Source organism: Mus pahari, chromosome 8, assembly GCF_900095145.1.
Source record: "Mus pahari chromosome 8, PAHARI_EIJ_v1.1, whole genome shotgun sequence".
Lineage (NCBI taxonomy): Eukaryota > Metazoa > Chordata > Mammalia > Rodentia > Muridae > Mus > Mus pahari.
The window spans coordinates 41,571,902-41,587,993 of NC_034597.1; the positions used below are offsets into that span (position 1 = coordinate 41,571,902).

Below are 16,092 nucleotides of genomic sequence, written 5' to 3' on the forward strand. Positions count from 1 at the left end.
TCTCCTCAGTCCCGGAAATCACTAAAAATACAAAAAATAATTGAGTGCCACTTACCTTTAATCTTGCATTTAGCAAGCAGAGGCAAGTAGATTCAGCCCAGTCTGATATACATTGTGAGGCACTGTCTCAATGAATGAATGAATAAATAAAAACAAACAAATAAATAAAGTATATTATCATGCATGAGTAACTTTAAATTTACTTATCTTCAATAAGTCAATAGGTAGAGAAATGCAAAAATATTAGTATCTTTCTCACAACAGCTAATAAGAGCTCCTTTTTTTCTGTCCTCCCTTTAGTTCAGGAGTTCAAGGTCATCCTTTGTTGTATATAGCAAATTCAAGGCCAGCCCCAGAAACGTTTTCTCAAAACAAGAAAATCCCCAAATAACTATATACCAGACCTTCTATATATTCATTTTCCTTATTGTCTTGAAGACTGAAAATTCAAGGTCAAGGGGCTAAAGGGTTTAGTTTCCTTTTTTCCTTTCTTTTAGATTTATTTTATTTGTATGTATGTGTCCATGTATGTGTGGGTCTATGCCACCTGTGTGCTGGTGCCCTCTGAGGCCAGAGGAGGGTATGGAATCCCCTGGAGCTAGAGTTATAGGAGGTTGTGAAACCAACAGACATGGATGCAGGGAACTAAACTCAAGCCTCTGGAAGAGCAGCCAGTGCTCTTCACCACTGAGCCGTCTCTCCAGGCCCCAGTTTTGCCCTGTTTAACAACAAATTTATGTTATTATATATGAGAAACTTAAAACTGAGTTATATTCACTAAGTTGATGGGCAGAGAAATGAAAAAACTAATGATATTTGTAAGTTGCTCACAGTTAAGGAAGTTCCTTCTCCTAGAAGTCTACTTAAAGTCTGCAAGTAGCCTTTTGTTTGTTTCCCTGGTTTCTCTTCTTTTAAGAGCATGGCCCTTATTTCATTATAGCTCTCTTTTAAATAATGAAGATTTATTCCAGGACAGCCAGGGCTACACAGAAAAACCCTGTCTTGAAAAAAACAGTGAATAAAAACTAAAAACAAAAAAATGAATAATGAAGATTCTTTCCAGGTTCAGTAGAGATCGACTAAACCTGATTTCAAGAAATATGGTCCTTTAATAATGCCAGGTACTTACAGCAGTGGTCGGGGAGGAGGCTGGGATAGGAGATATAATAGCAACCTGAATAACAAAGGAAATTCCTTATATTTATAGACTTTAGAGGAATGAGGTATCTGAATATAGAAGAGAAGGATTCTCTAATCTAATTTAGCAGATTTGAGAAGGTACTAGACCAGTAGTTTTCAACCTTCCTAATGCTGCAACCCTTTAACGCAGTTTCTCACGTTGTGGTGACCCCCAACCATAAAATTATTTTTGTTGCTATTTTATAACTGTAATTTTACTACTACTATGAATGTTAAAATCTGTGTTTTCTGATGATCTTAGGCGACCTCTGTGAAGGGTTACTCAATGTCCCAATGGGGTCACAATCCACAGGTTGAGAACCACTCTACAAGACTTGAATATAGAGCAGTGGTTTAGGAAGCTGATTCTTGTCCCACCTTGCCTTGGGACTGTTACATGCTAAGAGTTTAGCAACTTACAGAAGGTACTAGGTAGGATATGGGGTGCCTCAGTCACTGTGCCACGGTGCTTTTCAGATCTCCAACTCCTTCCAGCTTTGTTGACTACAAGATGCTTCCCTCTCTTGTTTCCGATTTCCACACCAGTCTGTAACTCTTGGGAGGTATTCCATGACTCTGGTGTCTGCAACATCTTAGGTTCTCCAACAAAATCTAGTCTTCATGCCTTTCTGGGCATCCATGCAGGGACATCCCTAATGTATGCCTGGCCTCAGCAGCTTTGCTTAGCTTCAGAGGGAGACTACATAATCCCTTTCTTGTATCCTTGACTCTACAGCCAGGTCCACGTGACTGAAGCTAACAATTTCCTCCTGCTTGATGGGGCTGGAACTTGCCCTCCTTGTTTAATTATATTTGCAGCAGCTTTCTCTTACTGGTGGTTTCCATCACTGCTTAAATTTTTCTGTAATTTTTTCCACAGGTTGAAAGCTTATCTGGTTGGGGTCTTTTTTGAAGTCACAATTACTTTTTTTTTTTTTTTTCATTTCGTATAAGGATCTTCTGTAAACTTTTTATCTCCTTGAGCACTGGACTTGACTCCATTACACTTCCTGATGCGCCTTTTCTCCTTAAGCTGTACATTGTGTATTTCTCTTTGTCCAGCTTGTTCCTTTTCGTTATAGATCTGCATAGGAGTGATTACTAAGAACCACATGACAGAACTGGGCCATCATAGTTTACATTGCTCTTTGCACCACTCTCTTCCATCCCCATTAAGCTCTGCTTAAAGCATCCAACTGTGGGGCAGTAGATCGTGCCAGGAACCTTGATACGGTTGAGTGGGTTCAGAAGCCTGGTACCTCTACCCCTGACCAGATTCCTGGCCTGGAACACTTGACCACAACTTCCCCACAAAGAAGGTGACCACTAGTCATGTAACACAGAACACAGACTTCTGCATGCCGATGGAGTATGTTGATGGGCCCTGGGGGTTTAGCTAATAAGCTTCCCTTCCTGGACACTGCTTCCTGCAAAAGGTATTTAAGCTCTGGTCCACCCTCAAGAAGTTGTATGCATCCATCTTCTACTGCCAAAAAACAATATGGATAAGCAAGGACTATCTTTCTCATCCATAACCACTGCTACAGGAAGCCTTCACCATACAGAGCCACACACTTAACTATCCTGCAGAAAACCCCTCTGTGCTCCCAGACACTCAAAGCTAAGCTAAACCAGAGCTCCCCCCACCGTTCTCTTGGCCCCCAGCTCATCACAGGGCAGCGCAGCGCCCCTCCATTCCTGACTCCATGTGGTTTTCAGCTGGGACTGGATGCCTGGGAACTAGGAAATCCTAGCTTTGTCCTCAGCCTGCGTTGTTTCTCACCCAAGCTGGGGTCTCCATTTTAGGCTGTGTTCTCCCAATCCCTGAACAGTGTACTGGAGCTTCCTGCAAGCCCAGCACCTGATGGCGGCATAGGGTGAAGTGCAGCATAGAGCTCTTTGTTACCCAAGTGGAACTCAAAGCCACATCCAACCACTTTCCAAAATCCACATTCCACCAACCACAGTATGGTTAGACCTGTGACAGTATGCACCACTTCTGGTACCAACCTCTGTCTTAGTCAGGGTTCTATTGCTGTGAACAGACACCATGACCAAAGTGATACCTTTAACAACAAAATAAACTAAGATAATATCTTAATTTCAGTAATTGGAGAAATATTGGTGGTAGTGAGCATAAATAATATTTCAAGTGGAAAAAACTATTTTGTGGTCTACAAAGGATGAGAGAGAACAGTTGAGAGAATTATTAAACAAGTTTCTCATGAAGAGGATCTGGGGAGTCTTTTCTTTTGAAATGGGGTCTCATATAGTTCAGGCTAGCCTCCAACCTATTTGTAGCTAAGAATGACATTCAATTTCTGAAACTTCTATCTCTATATTCCAAGTTCTGGGCTTATTCTAATTTTATGTTGTGTTGAGGATTGAGCCCAGGGCTTTATGCAACTAGACAGATACTCAGATCTCAGCCCTTGAGATTCTTCTGTTTGGGTCTTTCTGAGACAGGGTTTCTCTGTGTAGCCCTGGCTGTCCTGGAACTCACCCTGTAGACCAGGCTGGCCTCTGCCTCCCAAGTGCTGGGATTAAAGACTTGAGCTACCACTTGTGATTATGTTGTCATACTGTTATTAAATGCAAATAGTCACATGACTATTCTGAGTATTGTGGAATTCTAGATAATGCTGATAAACTCAATGGACCACTAATTTTTCGTTGCATCTGATTTAAGGTTAGGTGGATATCAAAAGATAAAAAAGAGATAATAGGGGCTGGAGAGATGGCTCAGCAGTTAAGAGCACTGACTGCTTTTCCAGAGGTCCTGAGTTCAATTCCCAGCAACCACATGGTGGCTCACAACCATCTGTAATGGGATCTGAAGCCCTCTTCTGGTGTGTCTGAAGACAGCCACAGTGTACTCAAATACATAAAATAAGTAAATAATTCTTAAAAAAACAAACAAACAAACCCGTAAATGGTAACAGTCAACATTTACTGTGTGTTTATTATAATTATAGTGCCAGATACTTAATAAAACACTTAACTGTATTATATGGTCCTTGTAAGAGTAGCAAAACCAAAAACCTCTAATCATTTTCCAGATGGGAAAAATTTAGGCATAAATAGTTTATTGGGGAAGGTAGGCGAAGGCTAGAGAGTGAACTCATGTATAGGTAGTTTGTACTAGTCCTACTATTTATTTATATTGTATGAACTCGGGAATTAGGTTATATCAAAGTGACTGGGACCATGATTCTCAAATTCTGTATCATAAGACTCCTTCAGGTACCATTATGTAAATGTAACTTTTGTTCTCTAGTGGTAATTGTTGTCTTGGAATCTTACTGCCTCAGTCGGCTAACCCAGGCCTAACCCTGGCAGCTTCTAGCCTCCGTACAATCCAATCTAGGTCTAGAATGTTTTCACTCTCTGAGACTTGCTGCTAAATAAGCACACTCTTTCTTCTTTCTGATCTCTGGCTAGATCTGATTCCAACTCCTCTCCATGATAACTGATTCAGTCTGGCTTCTCTGGGCTACTCCTGAATTGCTCTGCTTGACCTAAAATTATCTCTGTCTATTTGTTCTAATCTTCTGGGTCCTTCTCATTCTCTGGCTCATTCTATCTTCACCTGTGTCTAGTTTGTTCTCTCTCTGCGCCCTGTCTCTGTACAAACTGTCCCAGTAAAACTGCCTCCTCTTTTTCTCTCAATACACTGCCCCTCAAGTAGATTCCCTTTCCCCTCTCTTCTCAGGAGAGTTGGGCATATCCAATTCTGTCAGGTCTTTCTCTGATTCATCACTTTGTCTACTCAATTGGAAGTCACTTGCAAACATGGGTGCTTCCTTCTACAAACTAACTTTACCTTCATTGTTTGAGACTAAAGGTGTTCACTGTATTCCAGTAGCATCTACTCTTTTCTCTTCCTTCCTTCCTTTCTTTCTCTATTTCTCTCTCTCTCTCTCTCTCTCTCTCTCTCTCTCTCTCTCTCTCTCTCTCTCATTCTTTCATCTGGCTGTCCTGGAACTCTTTGTAGGCAGATTAGCCACAAATCAGAGTTTCCCCGATCCTGGGATTAAAGGCATGTGCTACCACAAATGGCCCTAATGTTTCAAAAAAGCCCAATAGTGATGATAATAATTTAAACCAATCAAAAATAAAAACTTACTTCTGGCTGTGGTGGTGTACACCTTTAATCCTAGCACTCAAGAGGGAGTTCCAGGACAGTCAGGGCTACACAGAGAAACCCTGTTTTTAAAACAAAACAAAACAACAAAACTCCAAACAAACAAAAACAAAAACCACAAAAAAATTAAAGATTAAGGGCTGCAGAGATCGCTCAGTAGTTAAGAGCACTGGCTGTTCTTCCAGAAGTCCTGAGCTCAATTCCTGGCTTACACCTGTGTGTAACTCCCATCTCCGGAGTTCTGACACTTTCACACAGGTACACATGCAGGCAAAGCACCATGAACATAATAAAAAATAAGTAAATAAAACAAAAAGGTTTTTAAAAACAATAAAACAGGCTGGTGAGATGGCTCAGCGGTTAAGAGCACTGACTGCTCGTCTGGAGGTCATGAGTTCAAATCCCAGCAACCACATGGTGGCTCACAACTACACTTGTTTTTGTTTTTTTTGTTTTTTCGAGACAGGGTTTCTCTGTGTAGCTCTGGCTGTCCTGGAACTCGCTTTGTAGACCAGGCTGGCCTCGAACTCAGAAATCCGCCTGCCTCTGCCTCGAGTGCTGGGATTAAAGGCAAGCGCCACCACGCCCGGCTTCACAATTACCCTTAATGAGAAACAAATAAAAAACCTATTGGCCGGAGTGAGCAGGGCTGGAGCAAAAGGGAAGGGAGGGGGCGGAAAAAAACCACCAACAACAAATAAAAAACAGCTTAGACTGGCTCAGGCCAGTCTCAATCTATATAATCTCCTGTATCAGTCTTTCCTTTCTCACTACAAACAGTCCAGGCTGGCCTGGAACCTAGAGATCCTTTGCTTTGGCCCTGAGTACTAGGATTAAAGGTCTATACCACCACACCGAATGTTCCAGCAATTATTTTTACTCTTGTGATCACTCCACTAAAACTGGTGCACAGTTAATGCTCAATAAATTTTTTTTTTTTTTTTTTTTTTTTTTTTTAATGAATGAGAAAAACAGGTTTGGAAAACAGTGGCTTGAGTTGTGGTATAAACTGTCAAGCAGGAGAGAAAGTTTCCAGGACAGAAACAGTTAAAGAATTTCAAGAACTAAGCATAGATGGTTGTGTAGTTTGATTAGGGAAAAGGGATGCCAAATACTTTCAAAAACAAAAACAGTATACTGTTTACTTCTGTGGGTGGGGGTGGGGAGCAATGTGTGCTTCTGTTATGTGAATTTCCTTCTTGACAAGAGTTCTCTGCCAGGCGGTGGTGGCACACGCCTTTAACCCCAGCACTTGGGAGGCAGAGGCAGGCAGATTTCTGAGTTCAAGGCCAGCCTGGTCTACAGAGTGAATTCCAGGACAGCCAAGGCTACACAGAGAAACCCTGTCTCAAAAAAAAAAAAAAAAAAAAAAGTTCTCAAAGTTAGCAGAATTGTTTGGACTCAGTACTGTGCATCAATCAACTTGCCATCCCGTCTATGCCTACCATCTAGATCGGGGCTTCGAGGTGTTTCCCTAAATCCTGCAGGCTCCAAGTCAGCACTATTACCCGCCCAGCACCGCTTCCCTATTCCCGAAAGCAGCTCAGACACTGTTTCGTTTCATTTTATTTCAAGATTGCACAATCTATGGAAAATTGAATTCTTTCGCTTTTCAAATTCTTACCCAATAACGGAGCGGAAAATGGAGTTGCAGATAGGCGGTTCCGGGGCTCTCTACCCTGATTCTCTTTCCATACAGGCCTCCTTTTCTAGCTGGGAGAATCATGACTGTGTGCGGGGATCACCTGCTGGTTGCCTTAGACTAGGAGTGGGTCTCTTTGAAACGAATTCTGGAGAGGTTTCCTGCCACACCTCTGGATGAGGGTGTGTCACCATGGAGACAAGGCTGCTGCCATTGGCTGGAGCCTGGGGCCGGCCCAGCGAATAGTGCACTAACAGTTTTGACCGAACTCAGACAGTGTCGCCGTGGAGCGGAAAGAGCAGGATTTCGGCGCGGCCGTCGGTGACACCATGGAGAACGAGTAAGTGCCGGGCCCGGGGACTCGGGAGTTCTGCCGAGGGAGACGGGCTGTCGCTGAGAACTGGGGAGCTTAGCAGCCTGAGCCCAGAGAAGGAGCGAGTCTGCTGGGGATGCAGAGAGGCCTGGCACAGAGCCCAGTGGCAGACATAGGGCTCCAGAATGGTGGGGCGGCTGGCGCGACCGGCAGGCGCGGGAACCAGCGGTAGGGGCGCCCCGGAGCAGGAAGAAACAGGTTAGCGCAGTGTAGGCACTGTCACAAGGAACGTTGTGCCTCTGTGGTGTATGTGGAAAAGGAGTCACAAGCCCTGACTACTTAATAACATAAGTTTCTTTTCTAGGGGTCCAAGTAACCCAGGAGATAATTCTGTTGTGCAATCCAGCAGTTCCTTTAGAAGGAAAATTGCTCATTTTCCGCGACAGTACCTCTCTTTCCTCCAAGCTGGAAGTCGCATTTACAAATTAGGAATGGAGTCTTTTTAAGGCTGGGAAATCTGTATTCATTGACCTGCTTAGACACTTAAACAATCCTTCCTGCCCACTTAAAAAAAAAAACCAATAAACAAAAAACTCCCTTCCTTTTGCGTCAGGAATTCCTAGATTGACTCACCAGCAGAGCTGTAGGGATCACAGTAGCTTTAGGATGATCTCAGGTCCGACGTGTCCTTGGGGACTGTGAGCTATGACTGGACGAGACCCGGTGGCCAAGCCTCATACATCCGGCCCTTTAGGATGCTAATGCATTAAATTCTTGCCTACTTAATTGCTTCTGTTTGTCACCTTGTGGCTCTACCTGTCCCTGCTCTACCTAACTGTTTCACTGTAGATAACCTGTTGTGTTGTGGTCCTGTTTTGTTTCCTATAATATACTCTGTGGCAGTTTGTGACAAGGTCTTGCTACACTTCCAGGCTAGGCTCAAGTTATCCTAATGTCTGGGTCTGCCATGTAGCTGAGACTTAAAGCTCTCTGGCTGGACCGGGGAAAAAAGAAAGGCTTTTTTGTTGTTGTTGTTGTTGTGTTCAATTTGTGTACACCTCCCCGTTCTTCCACTCCCAGGAGCAATCTTTGATCTTTGCAGTTGGGTGTGAAGGAATTGGACTTGGGACCGTGAGAAGGTCCTGGTTGATTAGACAGGGTTTCTCTTCATTCTGTTTTGGAGCCCTCAATCTCTCTCAGAGACCCTCCTGCCTTGCCCCTCCTCCTCCCAGTGCTGGGATTCTAAAGGTCTGCCTCACCACGGCCAGCTCCCAGTTGATACTAGTACTTGGTTATGAGTTATGTACGTTGTTCTTTGCTTTCTGAAGGACAAAATACCTTAGTGTGGGGAGTAGCAAAGATGAAAGGAGGGAGAGGGAGAGGGAGCAGCAGGAGGTGAAAAGATTAACTGTTACAGAGCTAGCAAGTCTGGTTGTTTATTCTGCTGTTTTGAGACAGTCTCTGTACATAGCCCTGGTTCTTCCTGAAACTCACACTTTAGACCAGACTGGCCTTGACTCACAGAGATCCGCCTGCCTTTGCCTCCTGAGTGCTGGGATTAAAGTTGTGTGTCACCCTCCTTAACTTCTTTAACAAGTTTTTCATCTGAAGGGATGGGCCTACAAACTTCTATTTTTAACTAGTGTCTGCAGCCAGTACTAGCTTGGCATTTTATAACCAATGTTGTGAAATAAGCCTGGGTTTTGTGTTGTTTTAAAGTCATTTAGTTTTTTTTTTTTTTTTTTTTTTTTTTNTTTTGGTTTTTCGAGACAGGGTTTCTCTGTGTAGCCCTGGCTGTCCTGGAACTCAATTCTGTAGACCAGGTTGGCCTCGAACTCAGAAATCTGCCTGCCTCTGCCTCCCAAGTGCTGGGATTAAAGTTGTGGGCTGCAGTCATTTAGATTCTTAACTGTGAATCATAGTTCACACTGTAGAGACAGGAGGATCAGGAACTCACAGTCGGTTTGAGTCTGTTATATGAGACTGTCTGAAAGCAAAATCCAAAACTCTTAAAAAAAAAAAAAGAAAAGAAAAAAGAAAGAAAGAGGAAAAAGAAAGAAGTTTAGTTAATTTCATATGACAGAGAAGTGTATCTGGGAATCAAAGAAACATGTTGTTTAGAGAAACTAAGGCTCTCCTGTAGACTTCTAGGAGTGTTCTTATTACTTACTAATAAAAATTTTTAAAATTGAGGGCTGGTGACATGATTCCACAGTTAAGGTACTTGCTGCCAAGCCTGAATTGGGCTCCAGTCTTGTGGTAGGAGATAACTGACTCACCCGTTACCCTTTGACCACCAAACATGCTGTGGCATGCTTTGAACACATCACACACACATACACACCAACTAAATTAAGTGTAATTAGATTTTTAAATTAAAAATTAATTAAATTTGGGCCAGTGAGCAGAGCCAAGCCCAAGACAACCGCCCCGGGCACTAATAGATAAGCAAGTGAGAAGTGGGGAAGCAGAGTGCTGTGTGCACACTGAAGGAGGTGGAACTGGAGACACCAGGGTAGTGAGGAGGAGCCTGGTATGAGGAGTCTGTGGTGCAACTTGAGGCCATGGTGAGGTCCTGGCCCTTGCTACTACTAAGAACCATGTCTGGGTCTGTGGCCCTGCAGCAGCAGTGGGGTACCACCAAAGGCCAAGTGGATCTTCTGGGCTGCTGCCTGGGGACGTGTCTGAGGGCTGTGCAGAGCTGGTTCTGCCCCTCATTGGCTGCAGCACTCAGGAGAGCTGGCCCAGGTGATGTGAGTGGAGGAGCTGTAGACTCAGCCACCACCCAGGCTCAGATCCAGAGCTTTGAATTGGCCTACCCTTACATCTACCGCATGTTATGAGCTGCTGGAACAGGGAATGGGAGCATGGGGGTGAGCTGTTGATTAGTCGGCAACATAGGGAGACCCTGTCTCAAACAAACAAAAAAGGCAAGAGACTTTCCTTTAGGAGGACTTCAGCTCATTCAGAGCCCTCACATTGATTTGATCACTGTGTCATAAACCTGATTCCATTTCTGTCCCAAGGAGAGGTATGAGCTTCCTAGTGCTGGAGGTACAACTTAGCGGCAGAGCACTTGAGGTGGGGCCATCAATGAAAACAGGCTTTCATTAACTTTTGTCATGCTCTGGAATGAAGGGAGTTTCTTGTCAGGCCTTTAGTGGGCCTGATTCAGCAGAGTCAGGCGAGTGGTTGAATTAGCAGGATGGGCTTTCATCTCTGTCTCCTGCCTTAGAGTACCTGTTAGGTTTTCTGTGCCGACAGCCTATGTACTTGTCCTTTAATCCCTAGGTTCACATACGAAGATTATCAGAGAACCGCCGAGTGGCTTAAGTCCCACACTAAACATCGACCTCAAGTGGCAGTGATCTGTGGTTCCGGCTTAGGAGGGCTGACTGCTCATTTAACTGAGGCTCAGATCTTTGACTACAATGAGATACCCAACTTTCCCCAAAGCACAGGTATTGGCTGGACTGTGGGGTGTTGTTAGTCATTGTTCTAATGCTGTGGAGAGACACCATGACTAAGGTGACTCTTATGAAAGAGCATTTAATTAGAGGCTTTCTTTGTTTCAGGATTTAGTCCATCATCATTGTGGGGAGTATGCAGGACACAGCAGTAGCCGAGAGCTACAACTTGATCTGATGGCTGAAACAGAGACATGGGGCCTGGCGTGGGCTTCTGAAACCTCCACGGCTACCCCTAGTGACACACATCTACAACAAAGGCCACACCTAATTCTTCTAATACTTTCAAATATAGTACCACTTCCTGGTGACTTAAGTATTCAAATAAATGCACCTATGGGGGCCATTCATATTCAAACCATCACACTGGGCTTATGTGGAATCTAATCAAGGAGATATTTCTATTCTTGTCCTAATTTATTTATTTTTAAAAAATGTTTATTTATTATTATATTATTTATTGTTATATTAGTACACTGTAGCTGTCTTCAGACACACCAGAAGAGGGCATCAAATCTCATTTCAGATGGTTGTGAGTCACCATGTAGTTGCTGGGATTTGAACTCAGGACCTTTGGAAGAGCAGTCATTGCTTTTAACCACTGGGCCATCTCTCCAGCCCCATTGTCCTAATTTTTGACCAAAGACAAATGTAAGAGGGAAAGAGACATCACAGAATCAGAATGACTTTAGAAAGAAATCCTTATTCGTGCGTGTGTGTGTGTGTGTGTGTGTGTGTGTGTGTGTGTGTGTGTTAGGGTGGAGAGGGTTGGGAAGGTGCTGAACAAACATGTTCAATCACCTATACCAATTAACTGAAAGGGGAGAACTGACTCCCACTAGTTGTTCTCACACTATAGCACACACACACACACACACACACACACACACATATACATACACACGCACACTCACCTTCAGTAGAAGAAGCAGAACCTGTAGCCCCAGGACAAAGCCAACCTGCTCCAGGTCATCCTTCCTGTCATCCTTCATCTCCACCTCTATGTGCAGCCTAGGCATACATAGCAACAATAAGCACTGTGGACACCGTGTGGTTGCGGGTGCACACAGGGATTAATATAGGGAAACACTTGGTTCACAGTGGCCTTTGGAAATGTACCAGTGAGCTCTGTCATCATCGTAGCACTGTGACCGCAAGCATGAAAACTCAGACTCAGATTTAGAAAGGACAAAAGCAAGCTTTTTCATTTCTCTTTATTTTAAACTAACTTACTTACTTTGGTATTATTATGATTATGATTATGATTATTTCTTCTTACATATCTTCCTTTTTATCTACCTTTCCTAAGGGAGTTGAAACTTTTAGTAAATATTTACAAGCCCTTTGGGGTAAGAATGGAAGACCAGAGCAGGGAGGTGTGGGAGTGAGGGGAGGAAGGGTAACACTGTTAAGAGAGAAGGGAGAAGGCAGACAGTAGTGACGCGGGCCATCTGCCACTCCTTCCTGCAGCGGTCAGAGCCCTGCACTAAGTGATAGGCAAGTTAACTTGAAGTTTAGCTATGTCCACTTTGTTCTGTTGTTTTTTTTGTTTTTTGTTTTTTGTTTTTTTAATGATTCTTCTTGATTCTAGTGCCTCTGACTGAGCCGTTCCTTAAAGAAGTGTAGGTTGGCCATCCATTAGAGGACACTACCAGATAATGGGGGTGGTAGTAACGGTTAATCTGTACGCTCCCATGACCCACATACCCCCACAGGACTGCTATATGGGTCCAAAAGAAAGAGTCGTATTGGGCTCGTCTTCCTTGTTCATCTTTAGGGTGCCAGCATATACCAGGAGCTCCCTAGCTGGAATAAGGAGGCACACCGTTTAGTTAGCGGAGTTAAGTATTGTACACATTTTAAGCTTTGGTTTGTGCTCTCCTTTGCTCCCTTGGAGTATGAGTTTCTCCGTTTGGGGAAGTCTTTTGAAATCCCTTTTGTTACATGTTCACATCAATGTTCTTATCCCATGTCTCGAACCTCAAGGTACAGTTGTGTGATTATGATGATCAGCATCCTGCTGTTGTCGTTAATTATATCATCATACGTTAGACACAGTGAGTGGCTTCTAGTGAGTGCTAGGGTGTGTGATACAGGGAAGTCTGCTTGCTTTTCTTTTTGTAGCAGTCTCGCCACATATCCCTGGCTGGCCTGGAACTTGCTGTGCAGTCTAGGCTGGCCTTGAACTGACAGAGACCTGCCTGCTTCTGCCTCCTGAGTACTGAGGGGAAAAGCATGTACCACTACACCCGGCATAATCACTTTGCTTTTCCCCTTTTCTGTATGTAGTGCAAGGTCACGCAGGCCGACTGGTGTTTGGATTGCTGAACGGCAGATCCTGTGTGATGATGCAAGGCCGGTTCCATATGTATGAAGGATACTCTCTGTCAAAGGTAAACAAACCAGGGGCACAATCTTGGCTGGATCAGGTGGAAGATGGGAGAGCTGTCCTACTTTGTCTAACTATTTCAGCTGGGTCAAGTTTTTGATCGTTTGTTTCATGGTTCATATTATCCTTAACTTTGAGTTGGTTGGTGAGGTTTTGAAAACTCTTTTCTAACCTTTTGCATCTAAGGTGACATTCCCAGTGAGAGTTTTCCATCTTCTGGGTGTGGAAACTTTGGTGGTCACCAATGCTGCTGGAGGACTCAACCCCAATTTTGAAGTTGGAGATATCATGCTGATCCGTGATCACATCAACCTGCCTGGTTTCTGTGGCCAGAACCCTCTCCGGGGCCCCAATGATGAAAGGTACACATCTTTGATCCCTTGCTCTGCATGCAGAGTCTGGCCTTGTCTAGGAGTTGGGAAAGAAAGTTCACTTGGTGCCATTTATCTGAGATAATCCCACCTGTGTTCCAGGTTTGGAACTCGTTTTCCTCCCATGTCTGATGCTTATGACCGGGATATGAGGCAGAAGGCTTTCAGTGCTTGGAAACAAATGGGGGAGCAACGAAAACTACAAGAAGGCACCTACGTGATGTTGGCAGGCCCCAACTTTGAGACTGTGGCAGAGAGTCGTCTGTTAAAGATGCTCGGAGCAGATGCTGTTGGTGAGAAGCGGGATTTGGCTGGTGGTTTGAGGAAAGGATCTGGTAAAATAGCAAAGGGGAGGGAGAACTTATGGATTTGGGGGAGGATAAATTAGAATACTAAGAAAGCAGAGACCACAGGCTTGAGCTCAGCACTGTTACAGAATGTCAGTAGAGCCACCTTCTCTACCTGTGGCTGCAAGGTGGACTCATTAATTGCCACAAAGCACAGGGAAAGATTGTGTTGGCAAAGTGTATAAGTAGCTAGTAAGGCTACCTGAAGAGAGGTAGGGCAGCGAGTGCTCGGCACTCATTTAGATGCTGAGGATGCTTTCTGAAATTCAGTGAACTTCAGAGAGTGAGGGTGAGGAGAGCCACGTGGGTCATTGTCTCTCTCCCCCTCAGGTATGAGCACAGTCCCAGAAGTTATCGTCGCAAAACACTGTGGGCTCCGTGTCTTTGGTTTCTCACTCATTACAAACAAGGTTATCATGGATTACGAGAACTTGGGGAAGGCCAGTCACAACGAAGTTCTGGACACCGGGAAAGCAGCTGCACCGACACTGGAAAGGTTTGTCTCCATTCTTATGGAGAGCATTCCACTCCCGGAGCGTGGCAGCTGACTGGCCATGGAGTGCTCCGCTGCTCCCCTGGTGGGGTCCGAGTAGCTGTCTACTCTGGTTCCTTGATGAAGTCACTAGTCTCTGTCCTTAGATCCTAGCAGAAAGGAAAGAGGAGCTTACCCTTCACTTTCCGGATGTTCTACTGTTCTGACGCCCAGTCCTCTTGCTTAGTTGCCTTCTCAAACTATCTCTCATTCCTCTGGAAGAGCTGGAGCCCATTCCTACCACACTTGGGATATATGCCTTCAAACAGTACCTTCTACATCTTGGAGATGACAGACATGTTCTGGGCTCAGTCTGCTTCCCCTAAAGCCCTAGCGACCAAAGACCAACCCAATACCTCTTGGATTTTATTTAGTATCACAATGTTTTGAGAATAAAGAGATTGAGTATTTTCCTTTTGTGTGTGATTTGGTATGAAGCTGGGGCATTGGCCAAGAAGGACTTGAAAAGCTTTGGGGACAACATGTTCCAAAAGCAGCTAAGAATGGAGATGAGTTGGTGGGTGAGTAGCAAGGGATGAAGGGGAAAGTGGTGTGTGTGTGTGTGTGTGTGTGTGTGTGTGTGTGTGTGTGTGTGTGTGTGTGTAGGGGATGTGACTCCTTCTTTCAGACTTGTTCCTAGCCTTCATTGCCCACATGCTCCATTTACTCCATTGCTCGAGTATCTGCATCTCACAGATCTCATTTCTCCTCCACTGCCTTTTTTGGCATTCTTTTTTCCCTCTGCTCTAATTTCTGAGTCATGCTCTTTCCCGATCTATATTGACAATGCAGCAGCAAATACCCTTTTGTCTGCCACCATTTGTCATGCTGCTGGCCACATTCATTCCAACTCCAGCCAAGCCTGTAAAGTTGGTTCACACTCCTTTTCTGCTTAAACACCCTGGAATGGCTACTCTTGGATGTCAACTTGACTACATCTGGAATAAAAAAAAAAAACTCAAATAGAGGGCACAACTGAGGGACTTTTGCTTAATTTGAAATGGAAGGATCTACTTTTAATCTGAATCTTTGAGGTAGGAAGACACATCTTTAATCTAGATCTTGAGTTGGGAATATTCACCTTTAGTCCAGCTCTAATCTGGCCCGCGCCTGCTGCTGGAAGGCTATATAAGGAAGAACATGGAAGAAGAAAACTTTGCTCTTCACATGCTTACTCTTGTGCTTGTGCTGCTAGCAGTCCGTCCCTTCACTGGCATCACAGCCTGCGTCAGGATTCTAGCGTATACTGCACAACATCCAATTGAGACATCCAAGCTCATGGACCAAAAGTTCAAATTAGAAGTGAAAATACACCCTAGAAACAACATGAAAATTATGAAGGTAGTGACTTCTGTACAATATTTGCCTTCCAGCCTCATCCAGTAATAAACCACACCACCATCATGCACTAAAATGAGAGATAAACACTTGAACAAGTCTGCAGCTAGTCAAGCAATGTACTCAAGTGTGTGTCACCCACTTACAGCATAGGTACATCAGCAAGATTTGCCCCAGCTAGTCTGCTATGGAAGATGAGCTTTGCTATCTGGTCTGTCTCCAGAATAATTCTACGGCTACAGATATTTCCAACTTCTTGCAGGGATCCAACATTTAGGGGGGAAATGTGGGTGAGAGGAAAGCAGAGCAGTCACAGCTAACACACAGTCTTTTGCACACCAATCCTACTTTGTGATGTTCAGGCTTCACT

At 44.2% G+C, this 16,092-nt stretch overlaps 1 protein-coding gene across 1 annotated transcript; it reads left to right on the forward strand.

Moving 5' to 3' along the window:
- The first annotated feature begins 7,027 nt into the window (after positions 1-7,027).
- Positions 7,028-14,796, forward strand: Pnp (purine nucleoside phosphorylase). The gene is made up of 6 exons (XM_021203529.1): positions 7,028-7,305; positions 10,570-10,739; positions 13,035-13,138; positions 13,321-13,496; positions 13,608-13,798; positions 14,183-14,796. The coding sequence occupies exons 1-6, from the start codon at positions 7,295-7,297 to the stop codon at positions 14,398-14,400; spliced, it is 870 nt and encodes a 289-aa protein (XP_021059188.1). The 5' UTR covers positions 7,028-7,294; the 3' UTR covers positions 14,401-14,796.
- The last annotated feature ends 1,296 nt before the right edge of the window (positions 14,797-16,092 follow it).